We start from the raw sequence: 20,877 nt of genomic DNA on the forward strand, positions 1-20,877 counted from the left end.
TATCTGTGGCTTGTTGTGAATACAAAATATGGAACGATTTTTGGCTATACTAAATTGTTAAAATACTATTTTGACAAAATAAATTGTAATATGTAAATAAAGTAATAGGTACGTAAATATATTTAAAAATAATGCGTGTGAGTGTGATAATTAGACATTTTGATACTATAATGGCTTAAGATTTTACTTTAAGTTGCGTTTTTAGTACAAAAATAACCTTAAAAAATATCATTTTCAATTTCGATTTTCACAAAAACTACGCATTTTTGATGGAAAAGAAAAGCAGTTTGTTAAGAAAATCCACTACCAGCTATCGATTAAACAGCACAAAATAATGAAATTCGGGGACATCGAATGTAATATGCAGCCGTTGATCAAAGAACAACAATCAGGAATGAGGAATGACAACAACATCATCAAGATTCAAGTTACAAGACAAAAAAAACTTTTTTGAAATATATATTTTTGTAAATTTATTTAAAAATATATTTTTATACCCATAATATATATTTGCAGCTATATTTCCAACTTATACAAAATATGTAGGTACTCTACAATTTTTTTAATAATTAAACGCTAAATATTATAATTTTAGTCTTAATTTTAGTATTGATTTGAATAATTTTTAATATCTTGTTTTGTTGACCACGGTTTTACAAATCCTTTGTTCGTAACATAAGGATCTTTATTTTAAACATGATTTTGATTATATTATTATGAGCTAGACGGCACAGCCACAGCGACTATCATTTTGATTAAGTTTTGATTTGTAACCAGTGACAGCTGTTGTTCTGTGAATAGTGTGAATCTGTGGTGATCGTGTCCTGACGGCTGACGCCTGACAGTCCACAATAATTATTGACATCAGATATTGGCGTAGCTATACCGCAAATGCGTTGAATAAAAATAAATTGATTTAACCAGTGTTAGTGATTATTGTACACGAATTGACTGTTTAGTGTTTATTTCATATTGTGACATATTTTAAAAGGTGTACTAAGTTAATAAAAAGTGTTTGATAAAGTTTTGTTCATAAGAAAAAACAACGGATATGGAAGGACCTATTGAAGTTAACGAAATTTCGGATTTCGTTTCGTACATAAAAAGTGTGAGTATACAATTATAGTAACTGGAAATTTGTATTTGTGTTTTCATAAGAATTGTATCCTTCGGGTGTAAATTAATTTTTATGAATAATCAAATATATATTATGTTCGTGCATCATAGTAATACAAGGTGATAATATTGTGTTTTGATATATTTAATGCTAAACTTATTCTATTGTATTTGTGGATGAAATAGGTAGATATTTAACATCATAAGATTCAAGAAAACTACTTGTTTTCAATTTAAGAGTTACATTACATTAATAGTATATTGCATAATTATATTTTAACCCCGCAGGTAGCTTCACTTCACTAGTAATAAAAATATCTGATTATAATTCCAAATTCAAAGATGTCATAAGAATAATAATTTTAAAATCCATATTTTTTTAATCTAGCTACATTTTTTTTCATATAAAAATTGAAAAAAAAATGTTGTTGAAGGTGAGTTGTGAATGTTTTGTTTCAGATTGAATGGCGTGACCCTTGGCTAATGGCCCTCCTATCATTTCATGTTCTGGTCACATTTACCTGCTTTTCAACAAGGAACTATGGAAACTTTCAAATTGTGCTCTTCATAACTCTCTGTGAGTTCTCCACTACACTGAATGTTTATTTATTTATTCATAAATATCAATTACTTCATAGTAGTAATTACATCAAAATTATTCAAGTGAAAAACTAATATGCCAATTATAAGATGTATGCCTTATAATTATTGGTCTATATTATTGGTGTTATAGGTATCAACATCTTTATGCAGCAAATAATCTTTTAAGTGTCTTGTGCCTAAAGTTTTGAATTCTATATTTCTTTTATATATTTATTTAAGCACTACGTGTATTGCATTATGCTTTGTTTTTAAAAAATCTGATTTAGTTTGAGATTAGATTGGCATAAATTTGTTTACTTTAAAGTCACTATCTAAAATATCATATATTATTAAATAACATAATACCTACATACACCTACTTCAAGTTAAAAACATTTTTAAAATATAAGATTGTAAATCAGCAACAGACCTGCATTAATTTTCTTTCCTTGAGTAATTATTAACGTCTGTTTAAACTGTCAAGGTCAGAAGGTGGAACTTATTATGCAAACACATTGTATGAAAAATAGCTTGGTTATTATACCTATATAAACCTGCTTAAATATATTATTAAGTCACAATTGTTTGAAAAAAATGTTATGTTGTGTATAGTTTTAGTTATTTTGTTTTGATTAAAGACTGATTATCATTGAAAAAAAAATTCATAACTATTAAGTAGATTATTCAACAGATAATGGAATGATTATGTTGTGATTATGCTAAACACATTTTTTGTACAATACCAACAAAAAAAAAACAACTCATCTATAATTCAATTTTGATGAAAACAATAAGTATACATATGTAGATTTTACATTTTTTTTAATAAAACTAATGAATAACAACATTTTCAGTACTTTTAGTGTACTTCTCTGAAAGTATCAATGAAGTGGCGGCGAGAAACTGGATGTTATTCTCAAGACAACAATATTTTGACAGCAAAGGACTGTTCATATCAGTGGTATTCTGTATACCAATACTGTTGAACTGCATGATCATGGTGGTAAGTAATTTTTCATATTTTTATTAAGTCCTTATTTTGACTTATCAGCTATTATAAAAATTTATGTAGTCCTAAGTACTACTATCTTCTCACTTATATTAAAAAAGAACTAATATTATCGAATTTAAAATAATTTAAATGTCTCAGTAATTACTGTAGAAGTAAAGTGCTTATCGCTACCATTTTTAGAAATAAAACCGTGATAAATCTAAATGTATAAGTCATGTAATCATATATGGGTTTGTTTCAACATTGGAAACCCTATAACAGTAATTCTTTAATTCTCTTAATAAGGTAACTTGCACTGAAGAACTAAATAAGATATGTAAATGGAACTTATTTTTGGGATATAATTAATTATTATGTAACTAGATTATTTGAAGGATTTGCACCTGTGTCTTTTGTCTAGGTGATGGCTCGCCAATATACATATTTGTTTTCACTTGTTTAGTCATTTATCTCTCTGTCTGGTTTGCATACAGATAATAATAATTTATTGGCACCAAATTGTTGAATAATATAATATAAATAAACATTTAGGTTATCTGAGAATATTTTGATTAAATGAATGTTGTAATTATCAAAGTGGTGCCACTAATTTTATTATCATCTTCAGTATTAAACGGTTATGAATTAATTAACAAAAATCTGTATAAGAAGCATATAACTTGAAATGTGGTCTATATCCACACCTTAAATTGATATCCACACTATTTACAGTTTACACCTCATTTGAAGGTTAGATTATCATATTTAATGGAAAAAGCAAACAGCAAGGTGTTCATTTAAATATGTATTAGGTATATTAACTAGCTTTGGACACCATGAAATATCATATTTAAAACTCTCGGCGAAAAAAATGATTATATTATGTATTTCAATATATCATTTAGCATTCAGCTTGGTGACCGCGCTTCCCTTAAGTTATATCCCTTATGTATATACCGCTCTTTACTCGAAATTCGTAGCTTGACGAATTGAGCACCTTCCAGCACCTTATGCTAGTAAAAACTTAAATATGTACAATGTTTTTCCTACATGTTCAATAGTGCGATGCTTATCTTATAGCATTCATCCAAAAACAGAAGAGCAATCAGGCGTTTAGTAATTAGTAGTTAGTACACATCATGAGCATTGAAAGAAGCTAACAAGTGTGACATTCTGTTTGATGTGATTGTGGGCCAGTAACGGCAGACTATGCCAAGAGATCAGCGCGATCGAAAGGTCATTAATACCTATGCATAAATTATTTATTATTTACATAATATTATACGTTGGGATATAAAGTTAAGGTCTGCTATTAGGGGTACTGAAGCTAGGACCATAGTTTATCTGATTTGTAAATCTAACAAAATATAATCATTTTCACTGTTCTGACGGAATTAACATTTCAAACGGTTTGCTTTATAAATTGAAATGAATCGCCCAATAGTGTTGCTAAGCGAAAATATTCGCAAAATACCTTGACCTTGAGGTATGGAAGGTTCATATTGTAGAGAAAAAAATAACAGAAATTTTTAGGAAAATATTTATAAGTACTATACTATTAACTAACACTTCTCATAACTTCTGAGAAGATGAAGGCTAGAATGGAATTTTGAAATCTTTGCTAAGTTTATCATTCAAAATATTATGATCGATACATTTAAAGTAAGTAATTTATTTTTTAAATGATGTAAGTATCTGATTTGTAAATTAAAGATTTTTAACGGATTTTAAACGCGTTTTATTCATTATCGCGTGAAATCTAATACTAGAAAATAGTATCTGATTTGTTTTAAAGGTTTCTTATCAATGAATTGGCTCAAATGTTTTGTTTCTCATATAATATTTGTTTAAATCATCATGAGTGCGTACTAAAAGAAATAAGTTGCGACGTTCTAACACAATAATGTGGAGGGGACGTCGCTGCCAATATATTATATTATGTACTGTCTTAATAAATCCTACCTAGAACTAGGGATGTAACGATACATGATTTTGCCGATACGATACCGATACCGATATTTGTAGTAATGTATCGGCGATACCGATACCGATACCGATATCGATGGCTTGGTAGAAAAATAAATAGTGAATTATGCATAAAAAGTTACCAACATTTAACAGAGACAACTGTTAATCGTATTCTTTTAAATAAAAATGCCAAATCAAAAAACAACAAAACCATTTATTTTAGTAGGTATGTATTATTATTTTACGAAGTCAGTTAAACTTTAAGTAATACACATACAATCAGTACCTTTTTTTTTTTTTTTTTTTTTTTTTTTTTTTATAGTGGGGAAATCTTCTTAGATACCCCCGGCTCCCGGGGATGGAGCCGTGGTTATGTCGGATTTCTACCGACTAAAACCCCACTCTGTTCCATCGCGCTGCTTTGGACGGAACTGCGGGAACGGTTACGACTCTACCGCGTGTCCCGCCCAGCAGATGCCCGTTTCCAGGCCCACCACTAGAACCCCCCTCGCTGGTGGCTGCTGGAACGAAGGCTTACGCCACCAACGTGCAGACAATGGATCTTTCCCCGCTCCATCATCCGCGTTCCCCCGAACCCCCGACCCCAACACCGTCCGGCCGGAGGGTGCACGCCGGAAGGTCCTCCGATGTGTGAAATACACGTCGGGAGACCCTCCGGCGCACTTTTATAGAGATTACCTCGCAGCCCCCACCTCACCAGAGGTGGCGGCCCTCGGTCCGGCCCCACGGACCGGATTACGAGTTGGCAGACGGCCGTATTACAGCGGCCGCCGCCCCACACCTCTGCAGGAGTCTCCGCGCGTCATCACAATGACGCGTCGGGATCCCGCCCTCTGCTGCACGGCGTGACTTGCTAAACCAGCTAGCCCGCCGCGCCGCGACCTCTGGCCGCCATCCACCGCCGCATAAAAGCCGGCTCCTCTCTGGCCCACAAATAGGACCTCTGCCGTCGGGTCAGTCGAGGCTTTCCGACCCCAACTGCCGTTCAGCGCCACCTTTGCCTAGCGGACACGGGGTCCGCCAAGCCACGACCTCTGGCCGCCATCCCACGCCGCACACAGCGGCCGCTGGGCCACACCTAGCCCTGGCCGTCGGGCCGGTTGAATCTCCCCGACTCTAAACCAGCCGTTCAGCCCCTCGCTGGTCCAATTTCGCTTCACTCAGAGGGCCATAACTCTGAGCTACTGAGCCCCTCCGCCGCGACAAGGCCTGGACCGTTGGGGGGATACAATCAGTACCTAATAAAAGTTTACTATAATTGGTAGAGTTTTTTCAGAAAACAAAGTGCGCACGCGCGGGCGGCCTCCCGCATCGTTCATTGGGCGCGGATTTTTGAATTATTTGATATCAAAAAAAATTGGTTGTTTGTAAAGTAGGTTTACGATCGAGATGTTTACGTGATAACATAATGCAGTGGCAGCGCTCGAGATGAAACGGGAGATCGGTCCGTCTCTCTCTCGTTATACCTGCGATCGCGCTCGTGAGGTTTTGGTGTGACACAAGTTTATGAACATGTCACCCGACTAAAACGATTTTAAAAACGTTATCACGTTAAAAATTAAAAAAATTCAAAATTATCTATTTCTTTCCTTTACATAAACAAATTTGTGATTGGAACACTCCTAGTAAGCAAATAAAATGCTTGTGTCAGGAGGTTCTGCTCTTCCTTAACACTATTACAGAAACAGAAATAAAACAATATGAATGAATACAATGCAAAAACATAAAAGAAAAGAAAGAATTTAATAAAAAAATATCGGTATCGGTTGATTTAATATCGATTATGATTTAATAATCGCCTCGGTCTATCTCTCACCGTCAAAGGCAATCTTGGAGAGCGATCTCAGAGCCTTGCTTGCACTGGGCGACTCGGTCATTCTGGCCGGCGACCTCAACTGCAAGCACTGGAACTGGAATAGCTCCTACGAGAATGCCAATGGCAAACGACTAGACCGACTGACTGACCTACTTAACGTCACGATTGTAGGCCCCTTAGAACCGACTCACTTTCCGAAGAACACGGGACACAGACAGGACGTGCTCGATGTGGCGGTGATGCGGAACGTGACGCTACAGTTGCGCTCCGTTGAAACGTTGCACGAGCTCGACTCTGATCACAGGCCCGTGTTGTTCGAACTGGGTCCCCCCGATAGCACCACCGTAGAGTACATGACGAAGGTAGACTGGCGAAAGTTGCACGAGGCCTTACAGCCCGTCGACTCGCCAGAGCTGGAGTCTGTACCTGACAAAATCGACACGGTCGTAGAGGCGCTCGACGCGGTCTCCTCGGTCACCAGCCACATTCAATCCAAGATTGAATACGCGTCCCGGCGGGTCCCCGTTGGCCTCGGCCACCGGTTGGATCTGCCTCCGGACGTACGAAGGCTGGTGGGCGATAAGAACGCGGCGACGCGCGCCTACGACCGAGCACCGACAGACGAAAACCGTAGGATACTTCGTTCCTTACAGAGAGAGGTAAGAGAGCGAATTCACGAATTACGCAACGAGCGGTGGGACTCTTTACTTAGCGATCTCTCTCCCTCGCACACTGCCTACTGGCGGCTTGCGAGGACTCTCAAATCTGATGGTATTGCCGCCACGCCACCGCTCATTCGTCCTGACCAACCTCCCGCTTTTGACGATTTTGAGAAGGCCGAATGCTTAGCTGACAGTTTAGAGGAACAATGTTCCCCCAATCTCGACATGACCGACTCGACTCACATTAACGTAGTTAATCAAGAGATCGCACGTTTTACCGAAACCCCTCGTATCGATGCCGAGCCCTTGTCACCAACGACGGCCACCGAAGTAAAATCACTCATCAAGTCACTTGCCAATAGGAAGTCCCCAGGCGGAGACTCTATTCCCAATAGAGCTCTAAAAAGCCTGCCGCCCGCCCTTATCGCTCTCCTAGTAGCCACCTTTAATTGTCTCCTGGCCAATTGTACCTTCCCCGCTAAGTGGAAGGAAGCAATTGTGATCGGGATCCACAAACCGGGCAAACCCCGGAACGTGGCATCTAGTTACCGTCCCATCAGTCTCCTCAGCTCTCTGGGGAAAATCTATGAGAGAATCATCTCCAAACGCCTCTGGGACGCAGTCATTGCCAAAAAGCTGCTCCCGGACGAACAATTCGGCTTTAGGCGAGCTCACTCATGTCCTCACCAAGTACACCGCATCACGGAGTACATTCTCGCGGGCCTCACCCGCCTCACACCTCACAGAACGGGAGCGGTCTTCTTTGACGTAGCGAAGGCGTTCGACAAGGTCTGGCACAACGGTTTGATTTACAAACTGTACACTCTCGGCGTGCCAGACAGTCTCGTGTTCATCATACGAGACTACTTGTCTAACCGGTCCTTCCGCTACAGACTAGACGGCACGCTCTCGTCTTCACGTCCCATCCAGGCCGGAGTCCCTCAGGGCTCCGTCTTGTCGCCCCTCCTATTCGCGCTATACACTAGCGACATCCCAAAGCACGATAAAGTGCAACTATCCCTCTTCGCGGACGACACGGCACTCTACGTGTCGAGTCCACACCGCAAAAGAATAACTCCACTCCTACAATCCGCGACCGATGCACTAGGCAAATGGTTTCGCAAATGGGGTATCACTGTGAACCCCGACAAGAGCGCCGCCGTGCTCTTCAGGCGCGGCGGCCCCGAGGCCATAGATAGTGTCAAACTCTATGGCCAAGTCATTCCGTGGCAAAAGCACACCAAATTCTTAGGCGTCACTCTAGACGCACACATGTCATTTAAAGCCCACATTAAGGCAGTCCGTAAGAAAGCCAGCTATGTTCTTAGCCGGCTCTATTACCTTATAAACAGTCGCAGTAAAATGTCCCTTAGACATAAGGTGACACTTTACAAAACGGTGGTCCGTCCAATCCTCACTTATAGTAGTGTAGTTTTCGCGCATTGCGCCCCCAGCTCCATACACAAGCTCCAGACGATTCAGTCGCGGTTCATGAGAACGGCGACTGGAGCGCCCTGGTTCGTGCGTAACGTGGACCTACATAGGGACCTAGAACTCCCCACCATAGCCCAATGGATGAAGCAAGCGTCTAAGCGCTACTTCGACAAGGCTAAAAACCACCCCAACCCATTGGTGACAAAGGCCATCGCATACGTCGCGAATCCCGATCCCACTCGTCGTCGCAGGCGGCCGAGACACGTCTTGGACGACTCCGACGACGACATTACCAAAGCCAACGCACGGCTAGACTCGGCGATTGAAGCCCAACGTCGAACCAACCGCGACACCGCACACACCACAGCAGAAAGCGTACACCGTCTTCGCCGGCGAAGACGAGGTCCCTTGTTCCGCGTTCCCGCGCCCACCCGGGTGAGCGCCCGTCCGATTAGGGCCCTTCTGGCCTCCTCCACTCAAGCGACAGCTCAAGCCGAGGTTCGTGGTCCCCGTCAAGGGGGGACGCCCTTGTGCATGTCGCTACCAGGGTGAACCTTCAGTTCACCCCCGCGTCCGCGTTAAAATGTAGAAGCCCTTCTGGCTAACATTGAGAGACACCACACACAAAAAAAAAATAAAAGAAAAGAAAGAATTTAATAAAAAAGCACTCTACCAAAAGAATGCAAGTGTAATGTGTGTAAAGATTTTTAACCATACACCAAAACATATAAGGGAACTACCAAAAAATTTAATGCACAAAAAATTAAAAGCGTGGCTTATTAATCACTGTTTATATTCCTTAAACGAATTTTTTAGATTATAATTACCGAAACAATAAAAATGTTAACCTAGCTTGACAAAATTGACGTAAGAAATCAATTACAGTGAAACTTGGTTAAGTGGGACCTGGATAAGTGAGCAACCTCCATAACTGGAACTCATGCTGAGGTCCCAACACTTTGGCACTGAATTACCTCTGTTAGTGGGACGAGGTAAACCTCTATATCTGGGATTTGTTCTTTCGATTTATCATCATAGTTACCTCTATAACTGAGACAGCAAGTAAATTTTATATGCATAAACCTCTGTAACTGAGATATCATTGTATGTTTACTCATTCTTATTCAACCCACAAATTCCACACGTAATTCCAAGTACGTAAGTACAAATTTTGAGCTTCAATTACCTTCAGTTTTAGTTTCGCTTTACTATCATACAGATGTTTATTTGAAAAATGTCAAAACGAAAGCTACGGTCGTTATCACCCCTCTGTAAATGAGACAGATATTTATTTATACCTGTATATCTGAGACACTGGGTAAGTGGAATACCTCTATAAGTGAAACTACATTGCAGGTCCCTTGATGTCTCACTTAACCAGGTTTCACTGTATAATGTAATAGAATGTAATAATCAAATTGTCATATTGCTATATTATAATTTATAATGTAAAATGAACTAATGTAAATAATATATTGCTTAAATAATAACTCACGTGAATTAGTTTAAATTATAAAATTTAAATATTTGTATGCCAATTGATGGCGAATTGTGCGGACGTGAAATTTATTATAACTTTGCTTTGTAACCACAATTCATACAAATAAATCATTTCATTTCATTTCAAAAAATATCGGTATCGGTATCGGTATCGTTACATCCCTACCTAGAACCCTACACTGTCTAGCATATTCAGTGTTTAAACACAGGGGGAAAAATTATACTTTTATTTTATTTTATTAATGAACATATTGAGATCGCAAATCAGCCTTATCACCGTAATTAAAGTATTTGTAGATATAAGTTCTCATTGCGCAATGCTTGATTTGTTAGTATAGTATACTAGCGCGGTCCGCCCAAGCGCGGATCCAGGGGGGGGGGTCACGGGGTCATGACCCCCCCCTGGGCTAGGTCCACGACCTAAGTGGACCACTAATTTAATATTAACTTTTTTAAATTAACAAATTAATACTGTTCAACATGATGTTTTTATTGAATTTTGAGACATAAAAGTAATATAAAAATGAAATCAATTACAAACGGTAACGGAAGAGAATATAACAAAAATTATAGAAAAAGTTTATTAGGGTCGACCTGTGGTCGTAATTTAAGGACAAAAAACAGGTTTTTCGATTTTTGAAAAAATCTATAACTGCGGAATAAAGTGTAATGGTAAAGTTGTATGTAATTATTTTTTTTTCTACAACTTTTGCTGTTACACTTTTCACACAAAACCTCAAATATCGAAATATCCCAGTTCGTGGATAAGACATAAAATAGCAAATTTTTTTTTAAATGAACAATAGAAAATACAGTCAAATTACAACAAAAAATCGGCCAAATGTGCGTCGGACTTGCGCACCGAGGACTCCGAGCAAACATATTTTTTCATTATGTTGTATCTTACAATTTTGTTTAAAGGATTTTTTTCTTTATCTGTGCTTGTAAGTGCTTAAGTCGTTGCTTTTAACCAAATTTCAAGACTGTGTTCACGGGAAGTACCTTGTAGGTTTTGATTGATGATTCCCTTGCAAGTAGGTATAGTTGCGAATTACAGAATATGCGACTCTAATTGCTTTTTCTTCAGATTGCGTTGACATAGAATTTGAATTAAATAACAGATTTAAGTTATTATAGACCTGAGTTCTGATGTGAATATCAATTAAATACATGTATATTTTAACGTGATAACGTTTTTAAAATCGTTTTAGTCGGGTGACATGTTCAGAAACTTGTGTCACACCAAAACCTCACGAGCGCGATCGCAGGTATAACGAGAGAGAGACGGACCGATCTCCCGTCTCATCTCGAGCGCTGCCACCAATAAGACGTTATCACGTAAACATCTCGATCGTAAACCTACTTTACAAACAACCAATTTTTTTTTTTTAATTTACATAATTAAATAATTAGGGATTTCGCAGTTATTACTACATCTGTGCTATAACACGATACTTTTTACTCAATTTCAAGACTGTGTTTACGGGACAGGGTGCTCCCTGCAGGTATTGATTCCCTTGCTAATGTCGAAATCCTACGGTCTACGGTCCCTTGATGCTGTGAAAAATTCAAACGTTTTAGCCAACGCAATCAAAAGATGCAGCTGTAAATGCTGAAATTTTTCGCAAAATTCGACACTCCCTAAGAAATCAAAACCTACAGGGTAGTTCCCGAGTACACAGAGTCATGAAATTTAGTACAATCAAACGTCTTATAACGCAGACTAGCTTACCACCCGCGGCTGCGCCCGCTTTTTCTAAATCCTTATAAATTATATACTATTCCCCTTGAATCACTCTATCTTTAAAAAAAACTGCATCGAAATTCGTTGTGTAGTTTTAAAGATTTAATCATACATATGGACATAGGCACAGAGACAACGACTTTGTTTACTAATTGTGAAAAGCATGAATTTTTCCTTAGATTATAATATAAAAAAAATATTTTTAAAATTTTTTAACTTAGGTACAACCCTGTTACTCATGAACGCTGTATTAACTGACATGTATTAACTTGATATTCATACCAAAAACTCAAGTCTTACCTTTACGCTATAATAAAATCAAACTTCTATGTCAACGAACCAGAAGATACAGCCGTAAATGCCGAAAAATTTCAAGCAAGGGAATCAAAACTCAAAAAACTTACTACTTACTCGTTACTTACGTTACTTTCCGTAAACTCAGAATCTTGAAATTCGGTACAAAGCAACATCTTATAGTACAGATACAGGAATAATTGCAAAAAAATATATATTTTTCAAGTTTGTCTGTCTGCCTGTCCTGTCAAGACAAAGATAAAATTCATACCGAATACTCAAATCTACGGTTCCTTAAAGTTGTGAAAAAATCAAACTTATAAGCCAACGCAATCAAAAGATACAGACGTTTATGCTGTAAATTATCGCAAATTTCGACATTATCGCGAGGGAATCAAAATCTATAGGTATTTTACTACTTCCCGTGAACACAGAGTTCTGAAATTTGGTTAAAAGCAATGTCAGCACAGATGGAAGAAAAATTGCTAAAACATACATTTCATGCTTATCAACATTCGCAAGTGTTGCCAGGAATCAAAACCTACAGGGTACTTCCCGTGAACACAGAATCTTGATATTTAATCTTTATTTAATAGAAACTTACGTGTTATAGCACAGATAAAGGAAAAATTGCAAAAAGCATAAATTTAATATTAAAACATAAAAATGTTTGTACGGAACTCTTGGTTCGCGAATCCGACTCGCACTTGACCAATTTTTTTTTTAATCTACGTATCAATTAAATTACCAAAATATAGCTTTTGAAAATTGCCCACGTCTATGTGACCCCCCCCTGGCACTAAGGCTGGATCCGCCCTTGGGTCCGCCCCGGCTTCGCCCGTGGTACATGTTTACGTTTTCTCTACATAGGAACCATCCTCGTTCTTCAAGGAATATAATAAAAAAAAGAATTATCGAAATCGGTTCAGCTGTTCTCGAGTTATGCGCTTACCAACACATTTTGCGATTCATTTTTATATATAAAGTATATTATGATAAACACTGTAACTTGATGGCACATAATATTATTGTGACTGTAGAGTATATTTTGCGATTGCATCGAAAACGTCCACTCTTTCCTTCATCTTAGAAAAATCATTCATCATTTCTTGCGACTAGACTTCACTGTTATCTGGAGAATCGTTGATAACACGATAATGACTTTCTTTTTCGAGTGAGTAGTCCAGACTATAGGGACCAACAATGGGGTACAGACGGCCCTGGGAACCCGTTGTATTGATACACAAATATGGGTATAAAAATTTATAATTTCCGATATGTTTGCCATCGGAAAGTCGTCTGTGAATAAGGCCACAGATCTTTAAGGATAACTTCTTCTGCAATATAAAAAATGTGCGACGCGAAAAATACAAGAGTTATTCTCCGTACTTTTCAAATATTATACAGCTCAGTAAACCTATCCCAATCCAAATCGTAATTGACTGATAGAAAACATTAAAAAACAGCTGTTGTTCGATTTGTAAATGGATAAACGAGTCACGAGTGTAACGTACTATTAAACTGGATGTGATTGCGTTGTTATTTATAACCTTGTAAGCAACCGGCGATGCGTACACTCGGACTTTCAAAGGTTGAAGCACTTGATTCTATTTAAAGGCACCGACGTTATTTTATAGTATTTTTAATCCTTTATTTTTGGAGATGAGCCTATAATTTCATAAATACATTTCACGTTAACTATTCCTGGATCTAAATGTATTCGTGAAGTCATTTTCTATAATAGATAACGGTCGAGTATCCGTTCTTAAAGATAATAATATGATAGATTGCATCGATATATACATGACACATTGTATCAATTAACATTATATAAACCCATTTATAAATGTATTGTATACTAGAGATGGGCCGAACATTCGTTTTATATTCGGAGGCTTTACCGAATATTCATATTAGGCCGAATATTCTGCTGAATCACCGTATGTTTGGAAAAGTGATACTCAAAACTTTTACTGTTAAGACCCGTGTAGTATCATAATTTGAGTGTACAGTGTAGAACAGTTGCAGTGTAATGACGTAAGTATTTTAGAGCGTAGTTCTCTGCTTTGTAGTCACTGAAGCTTTATTTTGAACTAGCAATGCCCTGCGGTTTCACACGCATAGATAGCGATATCGTTACAGTGAAAAGTCTACTATAGGTCGGACTATAGGTTTAATTTTTAATCACATGAAAATCACCTTTACCCCGTCCCGCACTAAGGCCTTTTTTTTTGTTTTAGTGGGGAAATCTTTCATAGATACCCACGGCCTCCGGGGGAGGGGCCGTGGGTTATGTCGGATTCCTACCGACCAAAACCCCACTGTGTTCCGTCAAGACGCATATTGGTAGAATTCCTCCGTGACCCCCGCACTACGGCCTGCTCGAACAGTATACCTACTATTTTCTGTAGATTGACACTTTTAAAAATTCGTTATATCTTTTGAATGGAATATCCAATTCTTTTCATTTAAAAAGTATTTTGCTGGTATTGAAACAGTCTATAATAAAACATCATTTAATGGGATAAGGATTAATATATGTGTATGGATAACATGGTTTGATTACTGTCGGCACTTCTATTTACTTTGAAAACGTAAAAAAGTTGTTGTAGTAACATAACTACTGAAGATGGACATATGGTATCGCGGACTTTCTTGTAGATATTGATCCATTCTATAATACCGTAGAACATTTTTTTGTTCTATCTTCAATAGATTCCGCAGCGCACGCGATGACAGAAGTTTTATTGAGGATTTTTTTACACCTTGGGTTACATTATTGCATTTTTGGTAAGGATCTCTAATTTTTTTGAAAATGCAATATAGCCTATGTTGCTCAGTAAAGATGCAGCTTTCTAATGGTGAAAGAATTTTTGAAATCGGTCCAGTAGTTTTTGCGTGAAAACCATACATACATACATACTTACATACATACTTACAAACTTTTCCTCTTTATAATATTAGTATAGATAGTATAGATAGACTAGCTGCTCCGCGCAGTTTCACCCCCGTGGCTCCTCTCCTGTTGATCGTAGCGTGATGATATATAGTCTATAGTCTTCCTCGATAAATGAGCTAACACCGAAGGATTTTTCAAATCGGACCAGTAGTTCTCGAGATTAGCGCGTTCAAACAAACAAACTCTTCAGCTTTATAATATTATATTTATTAGTATAGATAAAAGTAGGTTGGTCAAAAGATAATAACTTAGTCCATTATATAGGTATCTAGCTATACCGAATATTCGGTTCGGTTCGGTAAAAGTTTTACCGAATATTCGGCCGAATGCTTGTATTCGGTGAAACCGATGTTAGACCCATCTCTATTGTATACATTCTCGATTAAAACATAGCGGCGGATACTATTTTTAATTTTGAGAATTTTAATTTTTACTAGCGTTTGTCGAAAATTAGTCTTTAATTAATACGTAAACAAACTAATTATTAATTAACAATGTTCACAACACGCAGATTTGAAACTCGTCCTACGCAATAATTTTTGCATTTTAATTGTTTTATGTTTAGTTAGAATTCTTAAACAAAGTTATTTTCAGTGGTATAGACTTCAGTTCAGGAATGACGCAGTCAATTAAAGGGTTAATTATGATAATTTAATAAAGTTTAATTTACTTAATTTACCTTACTTTATCCTGTTTAAAAGAAAAATGAAATAAAATGTATGTTTTATTACCAGAGATAAAATATTGTAAACAAATCGTATTATCTCGAATTATTTTAATGTAAAACTTGTTATCTAAAAGAAATCTTTTTATCACAACATGCGAATTCCTCTTTAATCAACGAACGTATTATAACCCAATAATTAAGTTGATTCTAATCAGGCTCACCTCTAGGATCTAGCCTAGATAGTCCATTGAATAAAAAGTTCTAGAGTGCGTGAGTTAGTAACGTAAGATGTTTCTTCGGAAACATGTCAAGAGTCCCTAGGTAATAAACATACTAAAACCCCGGGCCACTAGGAGGAGCCCCGGAGTGGGGGGAGGGGGGAAATGGGTCCATTTTTTACTTTTTCGCTTAAATCTCAAAAACGGTACATGTTAGAGAAAAACTTTCAAGGAAAAGTTGAAAGGCCATAAAATTATCTACAAGTTGTACCTGAATCATTTTTTCCTATATCCTACCGTTTCTGAGTTATACGCAGTAAAACATGATTTTGGCTCAAACAATTTCCACATCAATCGATCAAAAAATATTTCTTTCTTCCAAAAAAATCAAATGTGCAACTTGTGACCGGTACTGATAGATTGCTCTTAATTAGGTCTATAATTGGTAAAATAAACACATTCCTCCATGGAAGCCGTTAGGAGGAATCGTTTGTCAAAATATTATATTATGGTAGTTTGAAGTTACTGAACTTGATCTTTTTATTTTTTTCTTCCAAAAAACTCAAAAGTGCAACTTGTGACCGGTACAGATAGATTGCTCATAATTGGGTCTATCATTCATAAAAATACCAGATTCCACCACGGAGGCGTTTACGGGGAATTGAATTTTATTAGGGTAGTTACGATACTTGAACTTTTTATTTTTTTTCTCCAAAAAAACTCAAAAGTACAACTTGTGACCGATACTGATAGATTGCTCTTAATTAGGTCTATAATTGGTAAAATAAACACATTCCTCCATGGAAGCCTTTAGGAGGAATCGATTGTCAAAATACTATATTAGGGTAGTTTGAGTTACCTAACTTGATCTTTTTATTTTTTTCTTCCAAAAAACTCAAAAGTGCAACTTGTGACCGGTACTGTTAGATTGCTCTTAATTAGGTCTATAATTGGTAAAATAAATACATTCCTCCATGGAAGCCTTTAGGAGGAATCGATTGTCAAAATACTATATTAGGGTAGTTTGAGTTACTGAACTTGATCTTTTTATTTTTTTCTTCCAAAAAACTCAAAAGTGCAACTTGTGACCGGTACAGATAGATTGCTCATAATAAGGTCTATCATTGATAAAAATACTAGATTCCACCACGGAGGCGTTTACGGGGAATTGAATTTTATTAGGGTAGATACGATACTTGAACTTTTTATTTTTTTTCTTCCAAAAAAACTTAAAAGTGCAACTTGTGACCGGTACCGATAGATTGCTCATAATTAGGTCTATCATTGATAAAAAAACCAGATTCCACCATGGAGGCGTTTAGGAGGTATTGAATTTTATTAGGGTAGTTACGATACATGAACTTTTTAACTAACTACCCTAATAAAATTCAATTCCCCGTAAACGCCTCCATGGTGGAATCTGGTATTTTTATCAATGATAGACCTAATTATGAGCAATCTATCTGTACCGGTCACAAGTTGCACTTTTGAGCTTTTTGGAAGAAAAAAAATAAAAAGTTCATGTATCGTAACTACCCTGATAAAATTCAATTCCCCGTAAACGCCTCCGTGGTGGAATCTGGTATTTTTAGCAATGATAGACCTAATTATGAGGAATCTATCTGTACCGGTCACAAGTTGCACTTTTGAGTTTTTTGGAAGAAAAAAATAAAAAGATCAAGTTCAGTAACTCAAACTGCCCTAATATAATATTTTGACAATCGATTCCTCCTAAAGGCTTCCATGGAGGAATGTGTTTATTTTACCAATTATAGACCTAATTAAGAGCAATCTATCAGTACCAGTCACAAGTTGCACATTTGAGTTTTTTGGAAGAAAGAAATATTTTTTGATCGATTGATGTGGAAATTGTTTGAGCCAAAATCATGTTTTACTGCGTATAACTCAGAAACGGTAGGATATAGGAAAAAATGATTCAGGTACAACTTGTAGATAATTTTATGGCCTTTCAACTTTTCCTTGAAAGTTTTTCTCTAACATATACCGTTTTTGTGAATTAAGCGAAAAATGAAAAAATGGACCCATTTCCCCCCTCCCCGCACTCCGGGGCTCCTCCTAGTGGCCCGGGGTTTTAGTATGTTTATTACCTAGGGACTCTTGACATGATTCCGAAGAAACATCTTACGTTACTAACTCACGCACTCTAGACCCCCCTTGGAGGGACTCATTCAGTGGACTAAGAGGTGTATTCTATTGCAAGATTACGAAAATTTAAATAAGCCAATAGCCATAGTAGCTATTTATACGCTTATTTCTAGCAATTCTTTTTAAGTATCTATTCGTAAGTTCCTTGTAGAATTTGAATCCGCCAAATATATGATCAGCTTTCAGCTGTTCTTTTAAAAATCTATTGTTCACTATTCTCTCCTATTTAACCAAATCAACTAATTCATGATTGTTTCTCTTGTTATTTATGTAACTCATGGCACACCATTGGCCGTATTTTTACCTTCATATTTTCAAATCCTTATAAATTTTCGTAAGGTCATACAATAGCTTATTATAAAACAAGTAGGGTATACATAAAAAGCAATTAGTGTTGATTATTAAATTATAACCACAATTATAAATTCATATCACTAGTTCCTTCCTTCCTTCTGTGCTTCTACCTACTCAAATCGTGCTTTATTTTGAACTAGATTTCCGCCCGCGGCTTCGCCCGCGTTTGCAAAGGAAAACCCGCATAGTTCCCGTTCCCGTGGGATTTCGGGGATAAAAACTATCCTATGTGTTAATCCAAGTTACCCTCTATATGTGTGCTAAATTTCATTGTAATCGGTTCAGTAGTTTTTACGTGAAAGAGTAACAAACATCCATACATCCATACATCCTTACAAACTTTCGCCTTTATAATATATATTAGATTATTTTATATAAATAATTTCTGGTATAAATAGAAGTGACATCACTAATACGATTGTACGATATTTTAAGTCACGAGCTAAACTTTACTTCGTGATAAATGATGCCTAATTTAATAATGAATTTTCATATTAACATGGTGTAAGAACAAACAAAATTCACAAAATTAAAAATAATTACCCCATTAATAATTGTAACTATGAAGCATAATTAAATAGTAAAATGTAACTATTATGGCAATCATAGACGAAGATACTAATTTATTACATCCTGTCCTCCCTATTATTATTTTACTATTGTGAATACGAAATTCTGTGAGAATGTTTGTAAGCTTGTAACGTTTTTACGCAAACTTTAATGAGATGTTTATCACATAATTTTCGCAAGTTGGTACCACGCGAAAAAAGTCGGTGCCTTCTAATTTTTCATGCAACGCTAAAGACGTAACGTTAATCGATCAAACAAAACTTTCAGAGTTCCTGGTTGTACCAGTCGACGCAGATCATGGCAAACTTGAAGAAGGCACAACTACGTCAGAGGCTCAAAGAGCTCAACATGAACAGGGAGGCGTTGCAGCACGCCAAGTCCGATTAGTGTACTCGAGTCAATTTTAGTGTAAAGAGGTAATTATTTTTGCTAGAACGTTCGTGGTTTACAACGTTGCGTAGGAGTTTGAAAATTGCTAGTGATAGAAATAAAATTGTTGGCTGTTTTTTTTGTATAGGATTTTAATTATTCGTAATGATGTTTTTTTGCGATACTTGCCGTACGCGTAAATGTTGAAGCACAAGTTGTTACATCACTGCGTTAAATCAATAATTTGGATATTTTGTTATTGGTGATTTTTAAAAATGTTTAGCAAGGTTGAACATTTGCCATAGTAGTCCTAAGAGATACAGGGATTGACACACGATTCTAAATTAGTTTCTGAGGAATGTTAGCACATAGTTTATTCAAGACTACGCGTAAGGTTCACCATTGACCCTAAATACTTAAATAGTAGAGATATAGATCTGGGTTAAGACGTTTTCTTTTAAATTTTGGTTGGGTTAAGATGTTCATTATTTCCAATCGAGTTTCTTTAATATACCTTTGAGTAAGATACAACACTGGTTGAAATGTGGTCTTATTGAATAGAAAACAATAAAATATTGTACATATAGGTAACCCTTAAACGGCCTAATAATGAACATATACGTGTACATTAATTTTTGCTTTATTTCGATAATTTATACTCGTGTAGCTTTTGTGTGCATAAAATAATTGTTTTGGCTCGGGACTAATTGGCGTAAAATAGAATAATTGTGCAATAATTGCCTTGTCAATTTTATACTTATATTTTTAATATAATGTAATAATAACAATTTATTTTTTTAACGAGGCACATTGCTTTTCTGTTTGGTTTGAAAAGCTGAAATTATTCAACCAGCTGATTCTTTTACGTTTTATCAAACTTACATTATGATGTTTTAAGACCGCTATGGGTTATAATTCTTGTATTAATAATGTACGCTACTTTAACATTGACCTTGACTTTTTATCGATGTTTAGTTTGCGGTAGTACTAACTATTTAATCGGATATACATTTATCATTGATATGTTCATGTCACTTGTACATTATGCGTGAAATTTTAAAACAAAATGTGTATAATTATTAATTACCTAGCGCATCACATAATTTTGTTATCAATAGCTGTATTCATATGCCCATTAACATTATCCAGGCATTTTTGAATGTGTTCAACGAAACAACTTTAATTGATAATATGTACTTAATGATAAGAGCTTAACAATAAATATTTATAAGTATATGTTTATTTAAATATTAGTATTTTATACAGCAGATATATTTCGCCGACGTTTTACAAAATAACTAAATATGGTACGGATTGACGCTCTATTGTTATAGGTAACGTCCGCGTCGGCTACAATACAATACGCTTTATTAAATAAATATACAGGGTGTCCCACTGTTGGTATACTAAGCTCAAAGGAGGTTATAGTTTTGCATACGCTGAGTA

The 20,877-nt window shown here is 36.4% G+C and overlaps 2 protein-coding genes across 2 annotated transcripts in view; both read left to right on the top strand.

Annotated features, from left to right (window-relative positions):
• LOC149490702 (uncharacterized) overlaps window positions 1-20,877 on the top strand; it is a 50,267-nt gene that overhangs the window by 19,689 nt on the left and 9,701 nt on the right. The window lies entirely within an intron of this gene.
• Window positions 845-20,810, top strand: Tmem18 (transmembrane protein 18). Its single transcript, XM_089707948.1, has 4 exons — window positions 845-1,108; window positions 1,576-1,693; window positions 2,553-2,701; window positions 19,330-20,810. The coding sequence occupies exons 1-4, from the start codon at window positions 1,052-1,054 to the stop codon at window positions 19,447-19,449; spliced, it is 444 nt and encodes a 147-aa protein (XP_089564074.1). The 5' UTR covers window positions 845-1,051; the 3' UTR covers window positions 19,450-20,810.

Source organism: Colias philodice, chromosome 2 (genome assembly GCF_061535455.1).
Source record: "Colias philodice isolate Cphi_HAF_F1 chromosome 2, ilColPhil1 Martin Lab GWU primary, whole genome shotgun sequence".
In the NCBI taxonomy this organism is placed as follows: domain Eukaryota; kingdom Metazoa; phylum Arthropoda; class Insecta; order Lepidoptera; family Pieridae; genus Colias; species Colias philodice.